This window comes from Fusarium vanettenii (genome assembly GCF_000151355.1).
Source record: "Fusarium vanettenii 77-13-4 chromosome 10 genomic scaffold NECHAsca_14_chr10_3_0, whole genome shotgun sequence".
Lineage (NCBI taxonomy): Eukaryota > Fungi > Ascomycota > Sordariomycetes > Hypocreales > Nectriaceae > Fusarium > Fusarium vanettenii.
The window spans coordinates 896,825-921,113 of NW_003315871.1; the positions used below are offsets into that span (position 1 = coordinate 896,825).

Consider the following 24,289-nt stretch of genomic DNA (forward strand, 5'->3'; position numbering starts at 1 on the left):
GCAAAACCGGTGGAAGCAATGGCGGAGGATGCCTAGTTGTGGTCGGCCTCCTTGAGTGACGTGACGCGGGTGAATGCAGATAAAGACGTGCTTTCTTCTGCCTTTCGCCTTTCTTTTGTCAGACAGAGAGCACATCATAAACACATCTATCATAATTCCTTTTGTTACGGCTCACTACCAACCTTCCTCTTCTTCATCCTCACCATGAGCTCTTGGCAGCGTACCCGTGGGCGGCCTCAACAACCGCTGGTGGTCACGCCTTCACCACCACCCCCTCTCGGCGATCTCATTGAGAGCATCACCAGAGATGACCTGGATGTCACTCAATACGAGTCCGACCGTGCAGAGATCTCAAATACAACGCTCATTGCGTCCTACAACTGGGTCAGCGCATCATCGCCAGAGATCATTGTCCCAGGTACGTCTGCTCTCACACAAACTTCATCTACTCTCAAGCATCTCTGACTCTTTCAGGTCAACCTCCCAGATGGACGCCTCCCAGAGTCTCAAGACGACTCCCCTGGGACACCGGCGAATATTACCGTGACATGAACGCTGCTTCATACCCGAAGCACCCTTTGGAGCCAGCCATTATCTCGGTGATGAAGATGAATCCCAAGCCCATGCCCGTCAACATTGTCGCTTGTGGCAGCACAATCGGCAACCTCTTGCGCTTCGTTAGAGGCGTTGACCTGGACCGCCCATTCCGCATTCTTGTCGAACTCGTCGGCGATACTGTACATCTCATCCGGCGAGAGAACTCTCCCAAAGAGCTGATTCCAGGAGTCAGAGGTTATGGCCATACCTTTCCAGACGCATACACCACTTGGGACCCTGCTGTCAGGCGATCCACATCCCATCAGAGAATCATGGCGTACCGTTTTGGCGGTCTTGACATGATGGTCCGATTCGAAGGTGATGGCTTCATCAAGGAGTCCAAATCACAGCGACGACAAAGCCGTCCGTTTACAGTAGCAGCCGCCCTCGCTGACATCAAGGGCCTAGCTCTCACCAAGCCTCTGCCAACTTTGACATGCGATCTCAAGGTCTCTGAAGAAGGTGAAACTGTCCCTCAAGAGGCCATCTTTGACCTCAAGACTCGATCAGTCGTGGCTAGATCCAGGGACACTCTCGGTGATCAGCTCCCACGCTTGTGGATTTCTCAGGTCACGCAGTTTATCCTTGCGTACCACGAGAAGGGTCATTTTCAGAACGAAAACATCGAGATCAAGAATGTCAGGGATGACATTGATAAGTGGGAAGAGCTCAACCAGCCATCGCTTAAGCGACTCGTGGCTCTACTCCACCTCATCATCGACCGCGCGCGTGCATCCGGTGGCAAGATTGAGCTGGTGTGGTCAACTGACGGTCCTCTCGAGATTCGCAAGCAGCTGTCGGGCGCGGGCGATGTCCTTTCTGCGTCTGTCAGAAAGGAATGGGAGGCCTGGCTGGGCAATGAGGACGTCAAGGGTTCAAGCTTGGAGAAGAGGGACTCGAAGCTTGACCTGACGGATCCGACACGTTGGGAAGAGTTCCTGGCCACGCTTTCTGATAGCGATGGGGAGATGAGTGATTACACGGCATGCGATCAAGAGTGCGGATATTGCGGGAAGTGTAGGTATTGAGATGGAGGAGTAATCGGCTTGGTTAGCAATTACTTGTGTGATGACGAGCACGATCGCCAAGTATTGTATGCAGGGACGAAGGAATTGAAGGAAGGGGTACGCCGTAACGAATAGTGAATACGCGGAGCATCAGAGAAAGTATTGTAAACGAGAGCAGGGATACGGGTATGAACACACAGCCTCATTGTTAAGCGCTCCCGTGCCATTACTTGGCAATAGTATCCCGGGACACCGAATTAACGAGGCACCGGATGGATCAAATGCCGTCATGTCTTGCTTGCCCTGACTGAGTCGTTCCGGCTCCAGGGTGAGACTCGCCTGATGCTCAAGGGAGCCGATGTTCGGGAACCAACCTCCAACTTGTTCTACCGTTTGACGTACCGACGCTATCCTCGGTCAACATTCAACAAGATACTGTTTTAGCGTATCGTTGCTAGTCACTGGGATAGGGAAAAAGAGAACCGGACTCCTGGGGTAGACTAGAGCCTACAGAACTCTTCAACTCATCTGTCTTCACGCCGAGTTCAAGCCATGGATGTCATCAGAAGCCATGTCAGATCACATCCCATGATGATCAACTCTCTGATCGCCGGGAGCAGGAATACCCTATATCGGTCCGTGCCACGCAACGTCTCAAGAATGCGCACGCAAGACGTTTCACGGGGCCCGCGGATCGTAATGTGGACGGTAGATCTCGGCGAGGCAGTGCAGGTGTCTGGGACATGAAAATGGATCGACCAACAACCGACGCACGTCTCGTCTCTTCTGGCGCGCGCCAGGGCGACTTATTTAGGGCAACCATTGAACTCTGGGGAAGCTACCGTAGGTGACTTGGCGCCTGGCCAAGCTTTCCGGTGGGTGGGCGATTGGGCGTGGCTCTGCTCAGGGTGAAACGCGACAGAAATTGTAGATCTGGCAGATCAGCTTCTTGTGTCCCTGTGTCCCTCGTGTCCAGGGCCATCTCCAAGAAAGCTTGTACTTGCTTCACTCGAGACACTCCTCGATTACGCAAGCCCGTTCCCACTGTTGGCGGAGAGGGCACCGCATCGCACTGGAGGAATGGTCTGGATCCCGGCAGAGTGGACCGGAGCTTTTTCTGAGGGGGCGAACCGACCGCCGTGGACGAGCGCCTTTTTAGGCACAATCGTCTGGCAGCTCAAGACTATCCCCAACAAGGCTGGAGGTTGGGGAGAAAAAGCTCATGATGCATTCTAGAAGAAGAGGTCACTCCCCTCGTGATGACCCTTGCTGATATCTGCGGCTCTTTGACGGGGTTCAAGGTGACGGATATCCGACAGGAGCGTGAGAATATGAGCGGATTGAACGGCCCGACGGTGCAGAACTGTTGGAGAGGATCGGCAAGTGGGTGTCGACAAGCAGAGAGAGTTTGACGGAACAGAGTGGGTGGTGTCGCGCGTCCCGTCCCAGCGGAACGAAGCCTCAACTGGAAAGGCTGGCTTCATCTGCAGGTAGGCATGTTTGGAAGTATGCTTCTTTGATGGTCTTGAACTCTAGGACTGACAAAAAGAGACGTGATTGAGTTGCCTGATGCATCACCCCATGGATGGTCATGATGATTCGGATCATGGCCTTTGCTTTGTGCCATGGTCTGTCACGTCTGTCTATCGCAAGGACATCCGTCCCCAGGGGCTGGGGAGATGGTGGAATGTGGAGGAAGAGCGGGCCTGAGCAGGGCGACAAAGGGCCAGTGTGTGTGGGAGGCATGTCTCTTGGTGGAGAGAGAACTGGTCAGTGAGTGGAGAGAGACAGAACTTGGCTTTGTCACAGACGGAGACAGCTCCCGTTCCTAGTGTAGCGGTAGCACACATGTTATTGGCACCGTTGTCTCAGGGGTTCTTTTGCGAAGGAGGAGGAGGAGGAGGTGGAGGGGGCATAAAGAAGTGCCATCCATGCTCGCCCGCCAACCCAACTCCCGTACTCGTATCAGTGATGACTGTACCAGCTGCGAGTACGAACAAACGGTGAATTTCTATTTTTCACTCTGTTTCTTTTGTTTCGTCTGTCAACGTAAGCTTTTCGTGTCATGTCGACGCAATACCTCGAGATCGAATGGACAATACGAGCCAAAAGGTTTGTCGCTAGGCGCGCGACATTTCTCGACGGCGCCTATCCCTTATCCACAACCTATGGGAACCGATGGAACGAGGCTCTGGGGAATTCTGGTTAGAAAAAAATCCTTCTGAGAAAAAGGTGGTGTCAAGAAGATCGCCTTGTCCGGGCATTTTGCCGCCTCAATTCCTGCACTCGTGCCATGCATTCTGGCTGGTGCTTTTTGTTCGATGGATGGGCTGCCAAGATTGGTACATGGCACCATTTTAGGCTCAACATTATTGCCGCCTTTTCATTGATTGCTTTCCTTTCTTTCTTTCTTTCTCATGAGGTGAGCGGGCTTTAATGACAGCTGTTGGGTGTTTGATTATATACTGCCGTTTGGGCCTTGTTTCACACACACGACCTGATTCCTCGAGCATTGCTTCAGGTAGATAGACAGCAATGACGGTATATCTCGATTAATCAAACACAACCCATGGATCATGGCTTGGCTTCATCTACTGCGACTCTCCCCCGCCTCCTCGCAGCAGTTCCTGCCCACGCAGACCAGAGGCACAGAGGCTTCGGGCTACTGCAGGGCGATAAGATAGACTGCAACCCAGGCGTGCCATGGCCCCTCGACCTGCCCTGTAGGTCAGTACCTTATTCAGGGGGCTTGCCAATTAAAGACACTGTAAAGGGCACTGGGCGGGCTGGGCCTCTTCTCCCCAACCTCCGCTACGGTCACCCCTGTCCATCTTCACCCACTCGAGTTCTATGGACCCAACGTCGCATCCTCCCAATTCGTACGCCCCCCGAGTACCTAAGGTAGACAGACTGGGAGTTCGCCACGAGACAGACAGACCAGAGACGCCCTTGTTGCTTAACCCAACCCCTTGCTGCTGGGATTTGGTTCATTACCCCGTCGCTCGCTCCTCTTGACTGCTCTTCCGGTCAATCTCCTCTCCTCCTCATCTCTCCCATCATTCGTTTCGTCCATCGCTGGATAACTTGCTTGTAAACTGCTTGCTCTTAAAGAATAATAGCGACGGCGCCAGACGACCCCGCGGATACACACTTCCAGATCGGACTGGATCCGACCTGATCAGAGACGACACACCGATAATACCTTGCTGGACCTGACTGTAACGAAAGATGCATTTTACAAAGAAGATTGACCGCGCCTTTCAATGGGCCGGCGAGAAGATGGGCTCCGAGGCCCGAACCGGCCACTCGGACGAGTTCAAGAACCTCGAGCAAGAGATGGCTTTGAGACATGATGGTTCGTCCTCTCTAATCGCCAGTCATGGCTTTAACTGACCTTTCTAGGCATGGAGCGCATGCAAAAATCCATGGGAGCCTACGTCAAGTGGATTTCCCGTCGCAATGAGCTCCTCGATGACAAGGAGCGTGGTTCTCCCATCTCCTACCTTGGCCGCACCATGGCCACCCATGGAGAGGACTTTGAGCAGGATTCCGAGTTTGGAAACTGTCTCCTGTCCCTCGGTCGCGCCAACGAGCGCATTGCCGGCATCCAGGATTGCTATGTCGACTGTGCCAATGCTACTTGGATGGATAACCTCGAGAGGAGCCTGGCTATGATGCGAGAGTACCAGGTAGGTTCAGCCCCTCGACGCCCATGAATCATTCATAGCTAACAGGCACAGAACACCCGCAAGAAGCTCGAGAACCGACGTCTCGCCTATGACGCCAGCACCAACAAGATGGCCAAGGCCCGACGAGACGACTTCCGAATCGAAGAAGAGGTCCGCATGAACAAGGCCAAGTTTGAGGAGACCAGCGAGGACGTCCTCCGCCGCATGCAGGATATTAAGGAGTCCGAGGTTGAGAACATTGCTGCTCTTACTCAGTTCCTCGACGCTGAGCTCGACTACCATGAGCGCTGCGCTGAGGAGCTTCGCCGTGTTAGGCAGAGCTGGGCTGGAGGTGCTGCTGCTTCTCCCACAACTGCACCTCGGCCTGGCCGAAGCCGATCCAACACTGCTCGATCCTGGCAGGAGCCTCGTCACCAGGCTGTCTACGAGGAACCCGAGCCTGAGCCTGAACCTGTCCGCATTCCTCATCGTTCTCCCGGTAGTCGTCTTGCACCACCTCCTCCTCAGCCACCACGACCAGCCATTGCCAGGGCCAACACCTTTGAGGCCCGCTCGCCTACGCCCCTAGCCAACCTCCGCGTTCCTGGTGCTCCTCTCTCCCGGGTCGTGACTGATGGTGGTTCTTATGGTCGAAACGGCCACAACGACGATGTATTCTCTGATGATGTCTCAACAAGTCGAAGCGGTAGCCCAGACTGGTGCGACCGCAGAAGCGCCAGCCCTGCAACAAGCTATGGAAGCCTGAGCCGCAGCACGAGTGCCCTGGCTCTGGGCAAGAAGCCACCACCACCTCCTCCCAACAGGGCCAAGAAGCCCCCGCCTCCTCCTCCTGCTCGAAGGGAGAATCTTGGATATTGATGCTTGATGAGTGGACTTGATGTTTTTTCTTTTTGAACTGGGTAAACTTGGGTCTTGGGTGGCGTTAGGTCTCGTGTTGTCATCTGGGTTAGCAAGATTGGATTAGAGTCACGTTGAACGCGACGGAAGGTTTTTCTGTCCTCGGGGACTAATTGATTTCATTGTTAAGACATTTGAAATGATGCGAAAAGAATACGATTTTGAAGACATAATGAGATCCTCTGCGATGCGATGCGATAAGATAGGTCACGTGACATCAGGAATATGGAGATCAGCATGTGAACTTGAAGCTCTTCCAACTTGCCTTCTACACTCTTCACACCTTCCACCGCTCAAACACAGGCATCATGGCGACCGAAGACGAGCGCTACCGGCAATCAAGCCAGTATCGGCTCTGGTCCTTCACCCCGTCAAATCTCCAAGAGCTGCGCGCAAAGACAAACTCGCTAGCAAGAGAGCAGATCGCGCCGCGACTCTCTGCCGACCCTCCTCCCGACTTTCTCACGGCCGAGGAAGAGGTCCGCCTCGTCAAGTTCTTCACCGTCGAGCTCATCCGCGCCGCCCAGTTCTGCGAACTCCCCACCGAGATCCGAGCGACCGCCGCCATCTTCCTGCGACGATTCTACGTGACCAACTCGGTCATGACATACCCGGCTCCCGAGCTCCTCAAGACGTCGCTGTTCTTTGGGTGCAAGGCTGAGGGCTTCTTTTACAAGCTGAATGCCTTTTCGGAAAAATTTCCCAATACAACTGGGGAGCAGATCCTGGCTGGAGAGTTTCTGCTTTGTCAGGGGATTCGATTCGCCTTTGACGTTAGGCACCCGTTCAGAGCCCTCGAGGGTGCGATTTTGGAGTTGCGGAGGAAGGTGCCTGATGAAGAGTCACGGATCAACAGAGTACACGCTCGCGCGCGAGAGATTCTCAAGTTTAGTCCGTTGGTCACAGATGCCTACTTCCACTACACTCCCAGCCAGATTATGATGGCGGCAGTGTCTATGGTGGACCGTGGGCTTCTGGATGTCTTGATTCCTTTGCCGAATGGTGAGACAGGCCAGGCTGCTGTGTTGGCAAGCATGCGCGACAAGATCTTGGGGGCGATTCAGAGCTGTCGTGAGATGCTCGAGGAGGAGCCCCCAGAGAGAATGACGGATTATTGGGGAACGGTATGTTTCTCACCTGCGTTGGATGCATCTGCTAACGAATCCAGCCCGAAATTGTCAAAGCAATGAAGCCTCTCCGAAAGAAGCTGCAGAAATGTCGAGACCCCGATCGAGCGAACCTGGTCAATCTTCAACGAGCGAGACGAGAACAAGCTATGAATAAGGAAAAGAAGACGGCGGCGAACAATGACGGTTCTGTGTTTGGAGACGACCTCGTGAGGGAGACGAAGCGGGTGAAGCTGGAGAATGCGGATCCCTTTGGCCCGCCTCTATGAATATTGCCAATTGGACTAGGTGGAGGTTAATGATGCTTCCATCCTATTGATTCTTGGGAAGCCAATCGGAAAAGACGAGAGAACCAGGGCCTTGGTGAGGCCGCGACAGCTTTTGAGGCGCGGGGAGAGCTGAAGTGGTCAGAAACAACTGACCCAAGCTGGCCAAGCCGATCTTCGACGTGGTCTAGATGCACGCATGCATCGTCGAGACGAGACGTGCCTTGGCTGATTCGATTCCCAGAGACGTGGTGCAACCCATCTTGTCCATAAGCTGAAATGCCGTCTTAACCATGCCGAGGCTTGGCTTCTGGGCTTGGACCATGTCACGCCTTTTTAGGCGATTGTTTGGCCATGTTCACCCACAGCCGAGCTGTGCTGCTGCGATACCTGAGGGAAGGTCTATGACGATATGAAGCGACCGGATCGACGTGTATAAATGGCGGGGAGTGGGGTTTCCGGCTCTGGGCAGCCGGTGGAGGGGAGGATGGGGACGACATTGCCGCGGCCTTTATTTGCCTGGAGTCTGGACCTGGGCTGAGCCGATACACACAAGACGTCGGCAATTGGTTGATTCATAGGAGGTTCCCGTTGTTGCTGGTGGTGATGGTGGTTGTCGGTTGCGCGTCGGTGACGGCTCAAGAGTCGCGACAAGGACGGAAAAACAGGTTCTAAGCAATGGCATTTGACGGATAGCGCATGGAATTCTTGGTTTTGATGCAATTGCGCTTGGCCTTCCTCTCGGCACGTCTGTCTCGTGTGTCGACGATGGATGTCCCCCTCCTACGATGCCCTCAATTCCCGTCGGCTCCCTCTTTCAAATGGAACCCTTGCCCCTTGGCTCGCATATCTTGTTTCTTGGCAATCGTCTGAGTTGTACAGCCTCGCGCCATGAGACAACAAGTCACGTCTTTGGAGCTAGTGCATGACGCAGAAATCCTTGGCTATGTCATTGACTTTTTTGTTTCGTACTTCCCGCTGAGAGGAGACTGGTCGAGATAGAGGATGTGTCTTTGACTATTGGCTAGTGATGAATTGGCCAAGACTGTTGCTGGCATGGTACCCATTTGTTTGAGAAGCTCATAAGCCGAGTGTTCCCTCTGTGTTTTTTTTTCGTGTCTCCCTTTCTTGTCCAGAAGTGTTTGATCAGAAGCTAGGTTTTGAGTTCCTGTGAATCTATACACACCATGAAGCCCTTCAGTCTCTTTTCTCTTGCCCTTGTTGGCGCTGCTTCGGCTCAGAGCCGCACTTCTCTGACCGATGCCCTCGACTCCAAGAATGATACCCTCTCTGAGCTGAACGGTATGTCCGGATAGGGTTGTTGTTGTGTCGTTGCTTACTCTTGTAGGCCTCATCAGGGCTCAGCCTGGTCTTGCCCGAACGCTCTCCCAGCTTCGCAACATTACCATCCTCGCTCCCAGCAACGATGCCCTTGAGGCGCTTCTCAATGATACCACTGTTGCGAAGCAGGTCGCGGCGGATCCTGGCCTGATTGGTGCTATCCTCCAGTACCACGTCCTCAATGGCACATACTATGCCAGCAACATTACCGACACACCCGCCTTTGTCAAGACGCTGCTCACCAACGAGACCTACACCAATGTCACCAGCGGACAGGTCGTTGAGGCTGTTTCTGCTAATGGCACTGTGAGCTTCTACAGTGGATTCCGTGCTCAGTCCAATGTGACCGAGGCTGTAAGTTGTCCGCCTTCTTGACAATTCGTCGCTGACCAAGTAGAACCTCAACTTCACCGGCGGTACCATTCACATCACCAACCGCGTCCTTAGCATCCCCAAGAACCTCACCGACACTGCCATCGCTGCCAATCTCTCTGCCGTCGTCGGTGCCTTTACTGAGGCTGACATCGGAGGGGATGTCGTCGAGGAGAAGAACATTACTGTCTTTGCTCCCAACAACGCCGCGTTTGCTGATATTGGTTCCGTCGTGGGTGATCTTAGCAGCGATGACCTCGAGAGCATTCTCAAGTACCACGTTGTCAACGGTACTGTCGGATACAGCAGCACGCTGAAGAACGGTACTCTTAGAACTTCTGAGGGTGAGGAGATCAACATTGCCATCCACGACGGTGATGTCTTTGTCAATGAGGCCAAGGTTGTCATTCCTGACGTCCTCATTGCTAACGGTGTCCTCCACGTCATTGACGGGTAAGCCTCTTTCCACTTTCTCTACACATCAATCTTACTAACTCTTGTATAGTGTGCTCAACCCCGAGAACCCCTCCGCCACGGCAAACCCCACCGCCGAGACTCAGGCCCCGGCCTTCTCCGGCGCCAGCTCCGCCAGCGACGTCGGCGTTCCCTTCACCTCGGGTGTGCCGCAGGGTACTGAGCAGGTCACCGGACTTGCTACTTCTACTTCGACTGAGGCTGCTCCTCATGCTACGGCTGCGATTGCGCTTGGTGCTTTGCTTGGTGGTGCCGCTGTTGTCATGAACTATTAAGCTGTTTGTAGTATAATTGGGGGGGGATTAATGGATGAGGGGATGTGTAATGTGGATGGTTGCATGTGAGATACTGAGTATGTGAATTGATGTCCATGTCACTGTACTATTGACCCATGATTGATGCGATGCTGCTGTAGACGTATACCCAAGTGCTCATGTTTGCTGGTGAAGTGGATGAGCGTTTGTGAGAACGCCCTTGTCTCGCTACGAGTTATCACTGTCGTAGATGCCTATGATGGACTGAGGGAAAGACAGGCAAACATTCACATGGCTTTGAAAGAAAGCTTTCCGGACATTAAAGTTGTTCGTTCTGGTATCGCCAATAGCTCATTCCAGGCACAACAACATCACACCAACATATACGCACTACACCCAGACTCAGATGCCCTTCGTTGGCCCTTGATCTCCATATATGGGATCTCGTGGGAACCATTCCAAATCCTTGATCGCATTCACCTTTTCCTCCTCGCCCGACTTGCCATAGCACATGTCCCAATTGTGACCCTCAGGGTAGCTTCCCACCATCTCAAACCCACCAGTCAAGTCTTCCAAAAGTCGATGTCCGACACCCGCCGGTACAATAACAGCGTCTCCAGCTTCTACCACAGGCTCAACACGATCTTCATTCTCCTCGCCACCGAAACACAGACGAGCTCGACCATGGCTGATGCAAAGAACCTCGTGGGACGTGCTGTGGAAGTGAGTCGTCGTGTACATGGTGAAGCGCCATTGAGGGATCACTACTCCCACGGAGGAGAGGTGTGACTCGATTCTTGTTGCTGAGATGGGGCGTTGGAAGGCGGAGTGGTAGATGAGGAGGGGTTTGTTCTGGATGCTGCAGTTGGGGATGAGGCCGTGGGCTGGGATTAGATGTTTGGACACGCGGAGGGATGAGAGAGGTGTGAGAGGCATTTTGGACATGGGGAATGTCCAATCTAATAATCGCCAAGTTAGATAGAGGGGGAAGAGTTGCGATGGAGTTCATGGTGGTTGTGCAGCAGTCATTATTTCCATCTTACGTCATCCACCACACAACTCCCGTAGATGCATTCACGATGTCGCCTTTACACAGGGAAGACTGCCAGGTCGAGGATTGAATCATTTATATAAATAGGATATCTTAAAACTATTATTTTGTCCTGATCCCATTCGCTCCTGTGTTCAACTTGCCACAGAACTGAAGACGGCTATACCCCAAGCATCCAGTTGAGATCATTCACGGCGCCTCAAGATTACAACATCAAATGAACTTGCAAACGTATATGAAAAGAGAGCCTAAGGCATGGAGGAAGTTGGTGAAAATACATTCGTCGACTACCTCAACTGCTTGAGGCTGGCACACACCTAGGGATCCATGGTGGACGAGTTTGTAATATCGACTTTGGTCGGCTCGATATGCTGATGCGTAGAGAGCTGGCAGAGGCGGACCAGAGTGTCGTGGAAGCCACAACATCTGTGACTAGAAAAGTGCAGTGCCATTGTCAGTTGCGAAACTCCTGGACGTGACAGACCTAATCGGAACCCTCGTCACCCCCATCTCTCGCTCTTGAAGGAACTAGATGTCTACACCTGGCCATTCAGCGGTAACGCCAAGAGTGAGAGTCTATAGCCCCCTTTGTATGCCGGCATTTGAGGATCTGCGGATGTCTAACCGACCAGGGCCGGGTTGCTTGGTATGCCGGTCGAGGATGCGGCTTGGCTTGGGCCCGGAGTAAGCGAGCAAGTTCTCGTTGAGCAAGGACGATAATACATGTTAATCTTTATCATGAGAAGAATTCTAGATATCCCGGCTGAGATATGCCGGCATTGAACGCCAAGCGTCGAGGAGAAGGAAGTTCCCGCGGATGAGAACCCTGTGACCTCCTGTCAGCCGCCCCTGGAGATATCCGTAGTTCTCACCAACAGTCTCGCCGAACGTCAGCCCGAAGAGTGGGATATTGCCAAGAAGGCCTTGAACAATGGAATTAACATCGTTATTTGAAGATTATAGACGTGCAAGAGTGGGCAATTGAGTTTAAACCCCCGCAAACGACGACCGTTGAGAACTCTACGAAGGACAGATCATGTATAAAAAGTCCCCCTTCGGTCCCTCCCCTTTCCACTTCTTCCCTTCAGCCCCAGGCCATACCAAACACTATTCGAACTACTACTGAATTCGTACCCGTCGCATCATGCTTATCGTTTACACCGCCCTTGCCTTCTGGGCAACCATTGCCATGGCTGAACCCCCTTTCGAAGGCTTCCACAGCACTGTCCTGCCACGTGGCCCCGTCGAATGTACAAGCACCGACATTGAAAAGATGACGGTCGACTCATGCGAGTGTCCCCCTCCAGCCGAAGGGTGTAAAGACCACCCTTGCGGTGCTTGCGGTCATGATGCTCCCAAGAACGTCAAGGTCTGCGACACGACCTGCAAGCAAAGCGAGGTCACATGCGAAGGCTGTGGCCTCTTCTTCAACTCTCTCTGCCGATGTCTCAAGAATAAGCACGGCGACTGCACCACCAATACACCTATTCAAGTCGGCGGGGATGATATCTGGGCGCTTCTTCCTGGTCACGATAACCTCACCACCACCAACAGGCTGATTTCGGGTATTCTTGATATGAGCAACCAAGTAAACCGCGCATTCGGTGACCAAGGATGGTTCTTTGCTCAGAAGAACTATGACGCATCGAGGGAGGCGCTGGTGCTCAACTCGTGGAGGGCTCGAACGCACGAACAAGTTCACATCCACCGCTGCGCCGTCAACGAGACGACTCGAGATGTCTTGTCGCACGAAGATACTGTTAAAGTGGGCCAGCTCACTCAGATGAAGAAGGATCCGGATTTGTGGTGTATCACGCGTGAAGGCGGAGTCAGTGCCACGACGTTCGCGACCAGCATCTCTGAGTTCTTGGACGCGAGTCATCCAGGGGTATGTGCTAAGCTTGTTGGGGCGGGTATTCTGAGGGATAACAATATGCGTACTTGGGCTTGTGCGACGACCAACTCTGCTGGACCTTTGGGAAAGATGGGAATCTGTAAGCCCTCGACTGCAAAGAGTCTTTGGCTGTCAGATTGAGGATGTGGTTGGGGGAACGGAAGTAAGGGGGAATCCAAACGTTTGTAAACCAGGCTGTTATAATAGGATGGGTAATACTTCTCCTCTCCGCTAGACTTAACCACACCCTTATGCTTCAAGGATAAAGTTAATAGCAGCATCGTTTAACCCGCACACCTTTGTCAGATCCAATTGTAGTGGGGAAAACCGGCCCGACCCCGTGCTGATTGCCTAGAGCCCGTTGGATGGTGTGTGTTATATTTAAAACAAACAAACTTACTGCGGCATTGCAGGTGTTGGTTGTAACCGAGCCTCCCGTCCTCCCCCAGAAAAAGACCAATGAGTTGCTTATCTCCTGGCAGCAGCCAAGGCGGATAAAACAGGCAGGATGCGGCATGTTCTCAGACAGTAATAGCGGAAATGCATCGGCCTATTGCTTGTTCAAAAGGCTGCACATGGCCAGGGGGCGGGGGCCTTGGAGCAACTCAACAGAACTAATACAGCCGTAACACATGTAAGACTCATACCTAAGCCTCAATAATACAGTAGCATCGGCCTATTGCTGCCTGACGCTCAAGCCTATGGCACGCTAGAATAGTCATGCACTGTGCCGTCCAAACTGCACGTTCTGACGCTGTCCGAGTCGAGCTGAGGTGGCTTGCCAGGAGTTTGGGGGTAGCATGATGCGCCGTGTCACGTTTGAAGGGGCCTTGGTGGGACAGAGCAGTGAGGTCAAGCGGAGAGGGATAGGGGAATAAAAACACCTCGGGAGACATGATTTGAGTAAAGCCTTTTCTTCTTGATATTTTACCTTTTCGTGCTTCACGGATCATGGCTACACTATCTGAAACATCAAGTCTCGTAGACAACTTTCCACAATGGGCATCTAGTTGCCCAACCTGCAAGGCTATCTGGCACCAATTCGCAGATCCCGAATCTGCGCCTGAGGTCAATCTTGGATCTTATGAAGAAGCTCTGTCGACCACGTGTCCGAACCACAAAGCACTAATGCAAAGATTCATTGATTATGTCCTCTCTATGGAACCTCGTAATCAAAGTTTCAACATGACTGACGTGGGATTTCGGAAATCAGAGAAAGGCTTCAGCACAACTATCAACCAATCTTTGTCCAAGGGAGGCTATTATTGGAACCTACTATTGGTGAAAAAAGACTGCGTTCCCAACCATCCAGGCAACGGGCGCTTGTTAGAACCGGATTGGGCTGATATCGAAATCATTAAGAAGTGGAAGCACAAATGCGTTTTCTCCCATGGCGCCAAATGCGAAAACCCTCTCAAAGTCTGGCCTGCTCGACCCGCTTGGTTAGTTGATGTGCAGAGGAAATGCATTGTCCCTGGCCATATCCCCAGCAGCTATGTGGCAATAAGCTACACTTACGGAAATCATACAAAGCCGAATATTACTACGAGCGACTTCGCAAGACTACAAGAGCCATTCGCTTTGGAAACCACAGAATTCTCAGACCGTGTCTCACCAATCATTCGCCACGCCATGTATCTTACTTCATTCATTGATGAGAGGTACTTGTGGGCTGATGCACTCTGTATCACTCACCACGACCCCGACGCTGCTTCTGAGCAGTTGGGGTCAATGGGAGCTATCTATGCCAATGCTATTGTGACTATTGTTGCTACAGACGGTGACTCTGAGTCTGGCTTACCTGGCCTTGAGGGTATTTCTAACCCTCGAGGGATGAGCCAAAATATCATTCCCTTTGGGGACGAGAGACTTGTTGTTCGGAACACTTTCCATCTGGACGAGATGATTTTCTTCCCTGGTTTTCCCCAACCTTACTATCACAGAGGTTGGACATTTCAAGAATATGCAATGGCGAAGAGAAAGATCATCTTCAACAATCTTGAGCTTCACTGGGTGTGCAGATGCAGTGTCTGGCATGAGGAGTTGACTTCATATACTGAGATTGATGAAGAAGCCCTTACTCATTCCAACATCGTGATGGCTGGCTTCCCGGATGACTCGTCTCTTCGCAGATACCTCGATGCATACAACCAAAGGTCTTTAACTTTCGATGAAGATGCTCTTCCAGCTGTCTCTGGCCTGCTATCAGTTTTCGGTCGATCCTTCCAAGGAGGATTTCTGTATGGAATTCCAGAGATGTTCTTCGAGCATAGTCTAGGCTGGCGACCTGATCTGAATGGTGATCTCCAACGCCGCATCCCATCAGGAAGACCTATCGAAGATCAATTCACATCCTCTGGCCTTCCTTCGTGGTCGTGGTTGGGTTGGAAAGGCTCGGTCGATACGCGCTGCCAGACAGCGATTCGGGTCGACAGCAGCTACATTACCATTGATGGCTATGTTGAAGAAGCATTCCCCATCACCGAGTGGTACACAAGCAGGTCACCGACCGATCCACCAGAGCGAAGACGACGAATTCGGTCGACTTGGTACGAGAAACGTGATGGCTATAAAGATTTCACCAAACCTATGCCCTCTGGGTGGACGCGCCGAGATGCCGTCACAGTGCCATCACCTCACAACGAGCCTCGCCTCTACCCTGATGGGTGTGATAGATATATTTTTCAGCATGAGGCTCTGCTTGAAAACTGGGAGAGGCCATTGGAGTGGTACTACCCATTCCCTGTGGGAGATATCCAGGAATCAACACCTCCCTTCATGCCAGAGCAGACCGAATATCTATTCTGCGAGACGGTCAAAGCCCAACTATCAGGATACCAACAGGACTCCGATCAGTTGCAATACTCGTGTGAGCTCGAAGCAAAGCTTTGTGATGGATTAGGAAAGGCCGTTGGAAAGTTGCACCTAAATAACAAGGATTCGTGGGATTTTTTCCCCGAGTGTGTGAATGAAAGTGAGAAAGGGCTACTAGTTGATGTGGTAGCGGTGTGCAAACTGAAAAGATGTTCCAAGACATGGAATCGAGAAGAAAGGGGATTTGGACTCCCGCTTATTAAGAAGGAGTTATACCTTGTGCTCTGGGTTGAGTGGAAGGATGGTGTTGCATACCGACTTGCAAGTGGAGAAGTAATAGCAGCGGAATGGGAAAAGTTGGATCTAGAAGGAGTTTCTCTTATTCTCAATTAAATGTATAGGTCGTGGATATAAATCATGATTCATTACCCTGCTATTGCAAATCTCTGACCGCAATCCACCCAAATAACAAAGGAGCCATCGCCACCCAGGTAGCTGCGATAGAAAACGCACTCTGGATATCTTTCTTGGCAACGGACCAGGCGATTCCGAAAACAAGTCCTCCGATGACAAAGACCAACAGCACGACAAAGTAGATGGACCTCCAATGCCAGCCCTCCTGGATGTGAATACCCCACCCAAGTTGCATCCTGTCTTGTGAAGTGCTCAATGGTCCCCGTGCCCTTTTCGGTAACTGGTCGAGTATCGTTCTTTGAGGTCCGTGGAACGCATGAGGCTTTAGAAAGTAGTGGGTTAGACGGTTTGTGCCGATGACGGGAACTTGGGTTGGTTTGACTGTTGGTGATGGCGAACAATCGTATTCGTCATTTCGGACTCTTTCAGGTGGGGGAATGCACACGCAGTCTTTTCCACAGATTTCCTTGTGGCGGTGGACTTCAGCAAATTGGCTGTTGTCTGCTTCAAACTGGGAACTATTAGCAGTGAAAGGGAGCTCTGACGAAGACATACTCTGGTTAGAGAAATCGCGCTGACACTCCTGAATGTAAACCATGACCCGATACCTCGATGCCGGGAAACTTTCTCTCGTAGAAACTGGAAGAGCTGTGTGTCATCCTCGACGTTTTGTAGCACAGGTTGGTAAAGTCCTGTAAAATGACGGCCTTGATCGATGCACATTAAGAGACACGGGGTTGTGTCGACCGCGGGCTGCCGGGTTTGTGAACTGGTATGCATGGGAAGAGTAGTTGCTTCTTCTTTCTTCCGTCGTAAGAACTTGTTGAAGTTATTCCCAGGCATAAATGTTGGCCATGGCCATGTGAGGTTGGGACGGCCTGTTGGACCTTGGCTGGAAGAGCTACCACTGTGTTGAGCCTCGCCAGATGACAGGTCGTGATTCTGTAGATTTTGCTGCAAGGCTTGTAGGGACTCGGGAGTTGAGCTTGAGAAGTCATCAAAGAGCTGTTGCCCACAAGACTAGAGAATGATCAGCCAAAGTTCACATGTTGACGTAGCCTGACTTACACAGGTCCAGCAAACCCGAGCTTGTCCTTCGGGGACCGAGGGGGATCCAAGAACTGGTATCCTGTTTGAGATGTTGTCGACTAGTTGTGGCAGATTAGAGGGTCGCTCTAATAGAGTTGTCAGCCTAGAAAAATGCCTGTCAATTGTCCTTGTCCTTACTGTTCTCCCCGTTGGCTAGAATGTCCTGCTTCAACGCTGCCCACGGAAATCCAGTCCCAGGCAGTCGAGCTGCCAGCATGGGAGAATGCGCCTTTTCCTTACCTTTCACTGGAATATCTCTTAGCAGAAGAGCTGTGTACTCCTTCACCTGCCATCTTTTTGAGGATGTGAATCTGTGACTCTCTCTGCTCATCGCTGTGGAAAGCTCACCATCGCCCAGAACCACACATTTAACTTCCAGCAGATAGGATTGTAACATCTCAGCCTCTTTCCATCGGCGTTGATGCATGTAAACGAAGGACAGCTTGCTCATAATGTCCAGTGTTTCTGAGTGCTCTTCGCCTAGTTTCTCCACGCTTTGGACGACTTTTTGAGCATACCGCATCGCCATGTCGTCCCATCTTCCTCTGGATTCAAAATACACCTCGAGAGTTTGCTTCAAAGCTAGTTTCTGTGCCTTAGTTACCCAAGAAAACTCTTCGTAGCATTGGAATATGGAAAATGCATTCAAGAGATAGGTGGCAAGGGCCGAATGCGCGATGGGCTGGCCGTACGGGTAAGACCACCAGAACGCTGACATGGCTTTATCGGCGGCTCTGACCATCTCCCCCTTATGCAGCAGCAGCTTCTGGATGACGAGCCGAACCAGTCTGTGCATCTCAAGAATGTCGTCGTCTCTCCCCAACAAGGCAGAGCTCTTCTTGAGTTTGCTCAGTGAAGCGTCAGTTGACATTGGGTCGGGTGACTCTGCTGTTGGATATCGACTGAGAAAGACCCGTAGAATTCCCTGGTGATAAAATAAACTGACATGCTGGAGAAGTTCATTTGTAAAGTCGTCTTCGCGCTCTAGCTTCTGTAACAAGATGAGGCACGTGGCAGTGACTTCTGGTGGTAGCTTTGGCTCCTTGGGATCTGTTGCATCGAGTGAATCGCGTAGGTCGATCACGCTAGGCCGGACTCGCCTTAGGAGGTCGATGTAGTCCTCGATGGAGATTGTGTTCGTTCTAATATATGAGATCGCCAAGGTGATGGCAAGTGGCATGTAGCCGAGCCGAAGCGAGAGGAGATACACATCCTCTTGAGGATCTGAATAACGCAGAGCGTTTCGTATCAATTGGCTCGCCTCATGTTTGTTTAATTCGCCAACCTCTATCATCGACGTCCTTGTGAAAAGGCTGGACTCAGGATTCGTCGTGGTAAAGAGGATAGCCCCGTGGCTGCACTTGGGCATGTACGTCGCTATGTCATGTTGTTTCGTATCGTCCGCATTGGCAAGGCCTGCCATTCTCTTCCCCTGGTCTGTCTGGAAGAACGACTCTATGTCATCGGCGCCGTCGACAACGATGAGCCATGGTGATTTGGCCTTTTTCTCTAGCCACCATGGGACAAGATCTAGAGGGTTGAATCCTATATCTGAGGATCCAGGAATGTTGCATTTCTGGGCGATGGAGGCGTATGACTCGTAAAGCTGTTCTATGTTGTTGGCCTGAACCCAGAATATTGATGTATCCGGCTGTCTTTCTTTGAGGGAGTAGGCATGATGCAGAGCGATTTGGGTTTTCCTATACACGTACGTCAGATAATATCATGACAGTTCAAGTAGTGCAATACCCAACACCATTAGGTCCGTACAAGCAGACTCGTGGTTGTGCTATCCCCCGTGTCTTGAATATGCCCCGTTTTGAGGGGATAATGAGCTTTCGCTTGACTTGATCGAGTATTTCTACTCTTCCAACGAATCTCGAGTTGCGATAGTACGGAACAATAACTTTGAGGTGTGAGTTAGAGAAACAAAGCCGGGGTGTTGCGTACATTCTGTTGGTACGGTAGGTCTTCGTGAAAGCCATAGGTATCTCCAAATCCATCCCCGAGTGGATGAGGGCAGGGAGTCATAGAGTGTCCACAGGAAAGCCAGGAGAGCACCACACAATGCCACAACGCCAACAAAGAGCTCAGCATTCCAGGTTGCTTCTTGGTCTGAAGACAACCCCCAAGCAAAGGAGAAGGAATCCATTGTCAAAGGGCTTTGTCGCGAAAGAAGCGATGGGGGAAGCCCATGACTCGGGAAGATGGAACAGCTGTGATGCTTTGAAGTTCAGCTTCGAACTCAGCCCCAGTTTCAACCCAACTCAGCCACTGCCACTTGAAGAAGTTAGTCAGCTTTCGCTGACATCCCTCTGACGAATCATGATGCTCAGAAAGAGTCCCGGGAGTTCGCCTCTTGGCATCAAGTGAATGTGCGGGGAATGCGGAGATGTCGGGGGACTCTTCTGAGTCTAATAAAAAGGGTGTGTCCCCAGACTTTTTCCCCTGCTTAGCTTCTTGTTCTAAGTTGTCCCAGTCACCGTCGAAATGCCCGTCTCAACCGGTCGTCGTATGCCTCTCAGTTGTGAACCCTGTCGGGAACGCAAGATCAAGTGTCCTCGAAACATCAACCGAGGGAGAGGACCTTGTGAGACTTGCGTTCGTCGAGGGATCCCTACTTCGGAATGCGTTTACCTCCGTGATCAATGGCCCAGACGACACAATCAGCCAGCTGCAGGGGCTGTTGATAACTCGGAACTCGTCGCGAGGATCGATAGACTGGAGGAGCTACTACGACAGAGTGTGTCCAATTCGGCGAGTCAGCAACCTCAGGAATCTGTATCGAATCTTCCTTCGCCTGAATCGACTTTACCTCAATCCGCGGGCTCGTTCACTGGGCGAAATGAGGCGTCACCGCTCAAGGGCGTCTCTTCGAGTTCAATTGCGCCACCAGCTGGGATCATTATACGATACGAGTCTGGACACGAAAAGTTTGAGCCGTCGTCTTCACGCTGGTCCTCCATTCTTCGGGACAACCCCAATGTTAATGGGATCAAGACGGACCTCGACGGGAGCGACACTGGGTCGATGCCATTCACAACCAGCACCGCTACTATTGCAGAGCTTCTTGAGCTTCTTCCGCCTACTTCACACTGCGATGAGCTAAAGAGGACGTACTTTGACGTGTTTTCTCCTGTAAGTCTTCACCCTTTCTGGCATGCAAATGCTGACAGTTTAGCTCTTTCACATATTGCATGATCCGACATTCGAGGCCGATTATCGCCGCTTCCAGTCAGACCCCGAGCAAGTGTCTCTCCCGTGGCTCGCACTCCTCTTTGTCATCCTGAGCATCGCGGTCATAGCATTGCCAGAAGATAGCCCTCTTCTCCGTGAGCTGGGCCGTCGCAACTCGGCGCTTGAGAACACGTCGCTGCTGAGCAGTCGATACCGAGGAGCAGCGATGAAGTGTCTTGAAGCTGATCACTACCTCTGGAGACACAATTTGAATACGCTACAGGCTGTTGTTCTCCTCATTTATGGCATTAATCACACCCACGGACAATCCTGGGCTCTGCTGGGCACAGCACGCAACATTGCCTTGGCTCTCGGCTGTCACATCGACCCTACGGTCTTTGGGATGGATCGGATACGAGTCGAGGAGCGTCGAAGATGCTGGGCTGGGCTCAACATGCTCTACACGATACAAAATACCACTCTGGGAAACCTGGATTCGACATTCACCCCTTCAAGTGTCAAGCCTCCATTGGACGTCAACGACGATGAACTTGTCGCTGGATTTGAAGTGCCAGTCTCAAGAAACGGGCCAACGCAGATGTCATATCTCTTGCTCAAGTTCGACCTCTATGGCCTTTGCACTCGCATCTGTAGTGAGATCTTTGGGGCGTTCCATGTGCCTTCTTACGACGCGATCCAAGCACTCGACTCTGAGATTTGTGCTTTGCAGGAAGTCCTCAATTACAAGTATTTGTTTGACACGACACTCCCGGTTCATCATGCTGTTCAGTTAAACATCCTGTTTGGGTATTCGCATCAACTCACACTCCTCTTACACAGACCAATTCTACGACACAGTACAGTGGACATGCGGTATACTAGGGAGAATCTTCTCACGTCGCAGAGAAAGTGCATTGAGAGCTCCCAGGCATTGCTCAGTATTCATCGGACGCTATATGAGGATGCCCTGTTCCGACCGTATCAGTGGTATAATCGTGGCTTGGGCAGCTTCCATGCATTCCATGCTGCAGTGTGCCTGACTCATATCTGTACGAGTGGAACAAGCGTTGATGCATCAACGAAAGATGCTTTGCGTCGTGAACTTCAAGGGGCGCTCGAGATATTTGAGCAGATGGTAAAAACGGGAATGAGTGCCGTCTGTCAAAAGGCCGCACCGGTATTGAAGAAGCTACTGTATGTGCCGCATCCAACGACATTTCTCTCGCTAACAGGCAGTAGTGGTATCATCACACCTCAAGAGAGTCAGCATTCGGTTCCTTCGATGGCATCCGACAGCCCTGCACATGAAACTGCGGTGAGCTCTGATCGATCAGGGCTGGAGTTTCTCGAAGAGCCAATCGACAATTTGGCACCGCAACAGTGGCTTTCACCTTCGACGATGGGTTGGGAAGAATGGGAGACGTTTTTGGAGAACAATTCTATTGCGAATGTACTCTAGTCTATAAAATGCATCGCAATCTTGGTCAATCGAGCCACACTGGACTTGATTTGCACTTCAAACTGGCTGAGCCTAGTCGTCTAGACCGGGACAGTTCTCAGATGTGACTTCAGTAATCTCCTTGTACTTGGGAGGGTCGGTCCAGATAATGTCGAATCTGTCACTGGGGTAGTTGTCCACATCATCGGCACCAAGCTCCTTGACAAGGTTGTTGAGTCGTTTGTGCTCCCAGCTGAAGATGTTAGCCAGCTTCTAAGAAGGACACAAAAATACTTACCAAATGAGAATGTTTCCGCTGCCCTCGTAGCCCTTGACGACGTCCTTGACACACTCGCTGTCGTCTCGGTCACACGACGTGTCCACGGTAAGACCAAGATCTTGAGCCAAGGGCAGGACAGTGTCGTACGGGCGCTTTCTGGCACCACCTGAGTCACATTAGCTTGTAAACCATCATGAATCGCTCGTAACTTACTAGACTTGTACGTCTGTGCCATGATGTGGCCAATGTTGTACTGTGAGCTCGCACCGAAAACGCTTCTCAAGCATTGAGCGCGCTGCTGGCCTTCTGCATTCAATCCATTGCCTTCCGCTGGCTTTTCTCCGTGTCGGATGAAGTAAACGGTAGGAGAGGCCGTTACAATGGAGGCGAGGAGCAGAAGAGCGGTGAGCTTCATCTTGAGTCAATACTGCGATTGAAGACACAAAACCGTGTTTCACAGAAAATTTGAGACAGCTTATATATATTGCTGCATCAACAAGTCGGTTGAGACGGCAATGCAGTGATCCTTCAGCTGTGCATATCACTTCCCGTTTGAGGTGACGGTGTCTAAACAACAGCTGCAGGATCTTACGGCCGTAGACGCACGTGTGGATTAGAAACAGATTTATTTGCCCTCTCACACCGCATGCCGTTCGCTCTTTATAGCCTTCCGTTTTGGTGACCGAGAATGGGGCTCGCTAGCTGAGTTCACGGCCGCATTGGCGTCTGTGCATAAGATGGATGTAGACAGAAAGTAGATTTCACGGAAACGTTGTTCAAAAGTTTGTTGTTGTAGTATTCTGAACTAAAAGAAGGTAGCAGCCATCATAGAGTTACCAACACATGACGAGGCCTTGGAAAGCTTAACCCAATGGACTGCAACGGACATGTTCTCAACCTTCCATAGCGGCAGGCATAGAAGGTTAAATGGTGGAAGGGGAAACCTTTTGAGTACAAAGTACTGTTATCATAAGCTCATGCTTCCTTGTAGAGAGGAAACGTTGGAACTTCAAAGGGGGTTGTTCCTCCAGCGTAAAGGCCTGCGCAACCAGCCCAGTCTACAAACGTTAGTGTAATTTCTCAAGGACAACAAGGTACTTACAGCTAAGAATGGCAACCAAGTATCCGAATGCGTAACCGGCATTGAGAACAGCAGTGCTCTGAACCATGTTTCCAGTTGCAAGAAGAATTAGGCAAACATCAAGGGCTACCAGGTCTAAAAAGAGAACCCAAGAGCTTCGGATGGCTGCAATGGTGTAGATGACACTCAAGATGAACCAGGCCCAGAGATACAAGGCGATAGACTGTTGAAAGTCTGGGCTCAAGTTGCCCTCAGAGTCCATGTAGGCAGCAATGATGCCAGAGCCAGGCAGATAAATCATGCTGTAGGAAATGTTGAAGGCGCCATAAGACATGAAGACTGCCGTTCCAAAAGTATTTCCGGCGACGAATTCCATTATTCCGACGAGGTACTGGCAGATCCCGCCAAAGAAGATGAGGACCGAGATCATGACATTGGGAGTCTGGATTCCGCGGGCGTGGACGCCAAAGCTCGAGATGAGAAAGATGCCTAACACGTTAGAAGGTATCTCGAGGACGAGTAGGGTTCTTACCAGTTGCAAATGACAGTAGACCCAGGGGTGAAGGGTTGGCAAAGCGTCGATGGACTACTGGCAGAGACGGCTGAGTGCGGTCTTCAACATGGCCTCCCTCTGTGAGGGTTTGACGGAGTTTGTTATCTTCTGAAGACATGATGATTGAATTGTAATTATTACAGAAAGAATATTCAGGACTGCATTGAAACTGCAATATCTGCTTCACCCAGCTAATAAATACTCGTCAACACCACTAAACTAACCATCTTGAGCTACCAAGGCCTCAATCAAACGCCCAGAACGCCATGATTGTACTACCCCAGCTGAATGCCCTCTTCCCCATAGACTAACACGCTTGATTCATGAACCATCATGTGCTCATTTCCATCTCCGCTGTCGCCATTTCCGCCCCGCCATCTCCGCCATCTCCGTCTTCCCCGCAAAACCACCACCCGGCGACATCTCCCGAAGCCCGAAACAACAAATGCGACTTGTAGATCGGCAATTGAGGAG

At 51.5% G+C, this 24,289-nt stretch overlaps 11 protein-coding genes across 11 annotated transcripts; 7 read left to right on the forward strand and 4 right to left on the reverse strand.

Annotated features, from left to right (window-relative positions):
• Positions 1 to 273: 273 nt before the first annotated feature.
• NECHADRAFT_25291 (uncharacterized protein) lies at positions 274 to 1,619 on the forward strand (the record flags this gene model as incomplete). The annotated part of the gene is made up of 2 exons (XM_003047640.1): positions 274 to 418; positions 475 to 1,619. Coding segments are annotated over 2 exons (1,290 nt in total), but the record flags the coding sequence as incomplete, so codon positions are not given.
• Positions 1,620 to 4,663: 3,044 nt separating this feature from the next.
• On the forward strand, positions 4,664 to 6,322 carry NECHADRAFT_64332 (uncharacterized protein). The gene is made up of 3 exons (XM_003047641.1): positions 4,664 to 4,959; positions 5,007 to 5,293; positions 5,339 to 6,322. The coding sequence occupies exons 1-3, from the start codon at positions 4,833 to 4,835 to the stop codon at positions 6,149 to 6,151; spliced, it is 1,227 nt and encodes a 408-aa protein (XP_003047687.1). The 5' UTR covers positions 4,664 to 4,832; the 3' UTR covers positions 6,152 to 6,322.
• A 176-nt stretch (positions 6,323 to 6,498) lies between these two features.
• NECHADRAFT_101961 (uncharacterized protein) lies at positions 6,499 to 8,368 on the forward strand (the record flags this gene model as incomplete). Its single annotated transcript, XM_003047642.1, has 2 exons — positions 6,499 to 7,314; positions 7,359 to 8,368. 2 exons carry the CDS (start codon positions 6,499 to 6,501, stop codon positions 7,584 to 7,586), a joined length of 1,044 nt encoding a protein of 347 aa, XP_003047688.1. The 3' UTR covers positions 7,587 to 8,368.
• A 353-nt stretch (positions 8,369 to 8,721) lies between these two features.
• On the forward strand, positions 8,722 to 10,150 carry NECHADRAFT_72611 (uncharacterized protein). The gene is made up of 4 exons (XM_003047643.1): positions 8,722 to 8,885; positions 8,932 to 9,278; positions 9,322 to 9,749; positions 9,802 to 10,150. The coding sequence occupies exons 1-4, from the start codon at positions 8,771 to 8,773 to the stop codon at positions 10,043 to 10,045; spliced, it is 1,134 nt and encodes a 377-aa protein (XP_003047689.1). The 5' UTR covers positions 8,722 to 8,770; the 3' UTR covers positions 10,046 to 10,150.
• Positions 10,151 to 10,426: 276 nt separating this feature from the next.
• NECHADRAFT_96995 (uncharacterized protein) lies at positions 10,427 to 10,960 on the reverse strand (the record flags this gene model as incomplete). The annotated part of the gene is made up of 1 exon (XM_003047813.1): positions 10,427 to 10,960. One exon carries the CDS (start codon positions 10,958 to 10,960, stop codon positions 10,427 to 10,429), a length of 534 nt encoding a protein of 177 aa, XP_003047859.1.
• A 1,259-nt stretch (positions 10,961 to 12,219) lies between these two features.
• NECHADRAFT_86101 (uncharacterized protein) lies at positions 12,220 to 13,432 on the forward strand (the record flags this gene model as incomplete). Its single annotated transcript, XM_003047644.1, has 2 exons — positions 12,220 to 13,069; positions 13,383 to 13,432. 2 exons carry the CDS (start codon positions 12,220 to 12,222, stop codon positions 13,430 to 13,432), a joined length of 900 nt encoding a protein of 299 aa, XP_003047690.1.
• Positions 13,433 to 13,920: 488 nt separating this feature from the next.
• On the forward strand, positions 13,921 to 16,176 carry NECHADRAFT_50543 (uncharacterized protein; the record flags this gene model as incomplete). Its single annotated transcript, XM_003047645.1, has 2 exons — positions 13,921 to 14,782; positions 14,915 to 16,176. The coding sequence occupies 2 exons, from the start codon at positions 13,921 to 13,923 to the stop codon at positions 16,174 to 16,176; spliced, it is 2,124 nt and encodes a 707-aa protein (XP_003047691.1).
• A 40-nt stretch (positions 16,177 to 16,216) lies between these two features.
• On the reverse strand, positions 16,217 to 19,438 carry NECHADRAFT_86103 (uncharacterized protein; the record flags this gene model as incomplete). Its single annotated transcript, XM_003047814.1, has 6 exons — positions 16,217 to 16,708; positions 16,753 to 17,217; positions 17,266 to 17,372; positions 17,425 to 18,986; positions 19,036 to 19,192; positions 19,237 to 19,438. 6 exons carry the CDS (start codon positions 19,436 to 19,438, stop codon positions 16,217 to 16,219), a joined length of 2,985 nt encoding a protein of 994 aa, XP_003047860.1.
• A 337-nt stretch (positions 19,439 to 19,775) lies between these two features.
• NECHADRAFT_64343 (uncharacterized protein) lies at positions 19,776 to 21,966 on the forward strand. The gene is made up of 3 exons (XM_003047646.1): positions 19,776 to 20,424; positions 20,468 to 21,657; positions 21,703 to 21,966. Exons 1-3 carry the CDS (start codon positions 19,777 to 19,779, stop codon positions 21,920 to 21,922), a joined length of 2,058 nt encoding a protein of 685 aa, XP_003047692.1. The 5' UTR covers position 19,776; the 3' UTR covers positions 21,923 to 21,966.
• Positions 21,967 to 21,994: 28 nt separating this feature from the next.
• On the reverse strand, positions 21,995 to 22,596 carry NECHADRAFT_106440 (uncharacterized protein; the record flags this gene model as incomplete). The annotated part of the gene is made up of 3 exons (XM_003047815.1): positions 21,995 to 22,154; positions 22,200 to 22,347; positions 22,395 to 22,596. The coding sequence occupies 3 exons, from the start codon at positions 22,594 to 22,596 to the stop codon at positions 21,995 to 21,997; spliced, it is 510 nt and encodes a 169-aa protein (XP_003047861.1).
• A 652-nt stretch (positions 22,597 to 23,248) lies between these two features.
• NECHADRAFT_51022 (uncharacterized protein) lies at positions 23,249 to 23,933 on the reverse strand (the record flags this gene model as incomplete). The annotated part of the gene is made up of 2 exons (XM_003047816.1): positions 23,249 to 23,751; positions 23,795 to 23,933. The coding sequence occupies 2 exons, from the start codon at positions 23,931 to 23,933 to the stop codon at positions 23,249 to 23,251; spliced, it is 642 nt and encodes a 213-aa protein (XP_003047862.1).
• Between the last annotated feature and the right edge of the window lie 356 nt (positions 23,934 to 24,289).

Excerpts from the sequence above, each read along its gene's own strand:
- NECHADRAFT_64332 (XM_003047641.1), top strand. The coding sequence starts at position 4,833 with ATGCATTTTACAAAGAAGATTGACCGCGCCTTTCAATGGGCCGGCGAG. Across the intron at positions 4,960-5,006 it reads GATGGCTTTGAGACATGATG|GCATGGAGCGCATGCAAAAA; the intron begins GTTCGTCCTCTC and ends TGACCTTTCTAG. Across the intron at positions 5,294-5,338 it reads CTATGATGCGAGAGTACCAG|GCACAGAACACCCGCAAGAA; the intron begins GTAGGTTCAGCC and ends CATAGCTAACAG.
- NECHADRAFT_72611 (XM_003047643.1), top strand. The coding sequence starts at position 8,771 with ATGAAGCCCTTCAGTCTCTTTTCTCTTGCCCTTGTTGGCGCTGCTTCG. Across the intron at positions 8,886-8,931 it reads TACCCTCTCTGAGCTGAACG|GCCTCATCAGGGCTCAGCCT; the intron begins GTATGTCCGGAT and ends TTACTCTTGTAG. Across the intron at positions 9,279-9,321 it reads AGTCCAATGTGACCGAGGCT|AACCTCAACTTCACCGGCGG; the intron begins GTAAGTTGTCCG and ends CTGACCAAGTAG.
- NECHADRAFT_64343 (XM_003047646.1), top strand. The coding sequence starts at position 19,777 with ATGCCCGTCTCAACCGGTCGTCGTATGCCTCTCAGTTGTGAACCCTGT. Across the intron at positions 20,425-20,467 it reads ACTTTGACGTGTTTTCTCCT|CTCTTTCACATATTGCATGA; the intron begins GTAAGTCTTCAC and ends CTGACAGTTTAG. Across the intron at positions 21,658-21,702 it reads CCGGTATTGAAGAAGCTACT|TGGTATCATCACACCTCAAG; the intron begins GTATGTGCCGCA and ends AACAGGCAGTAG.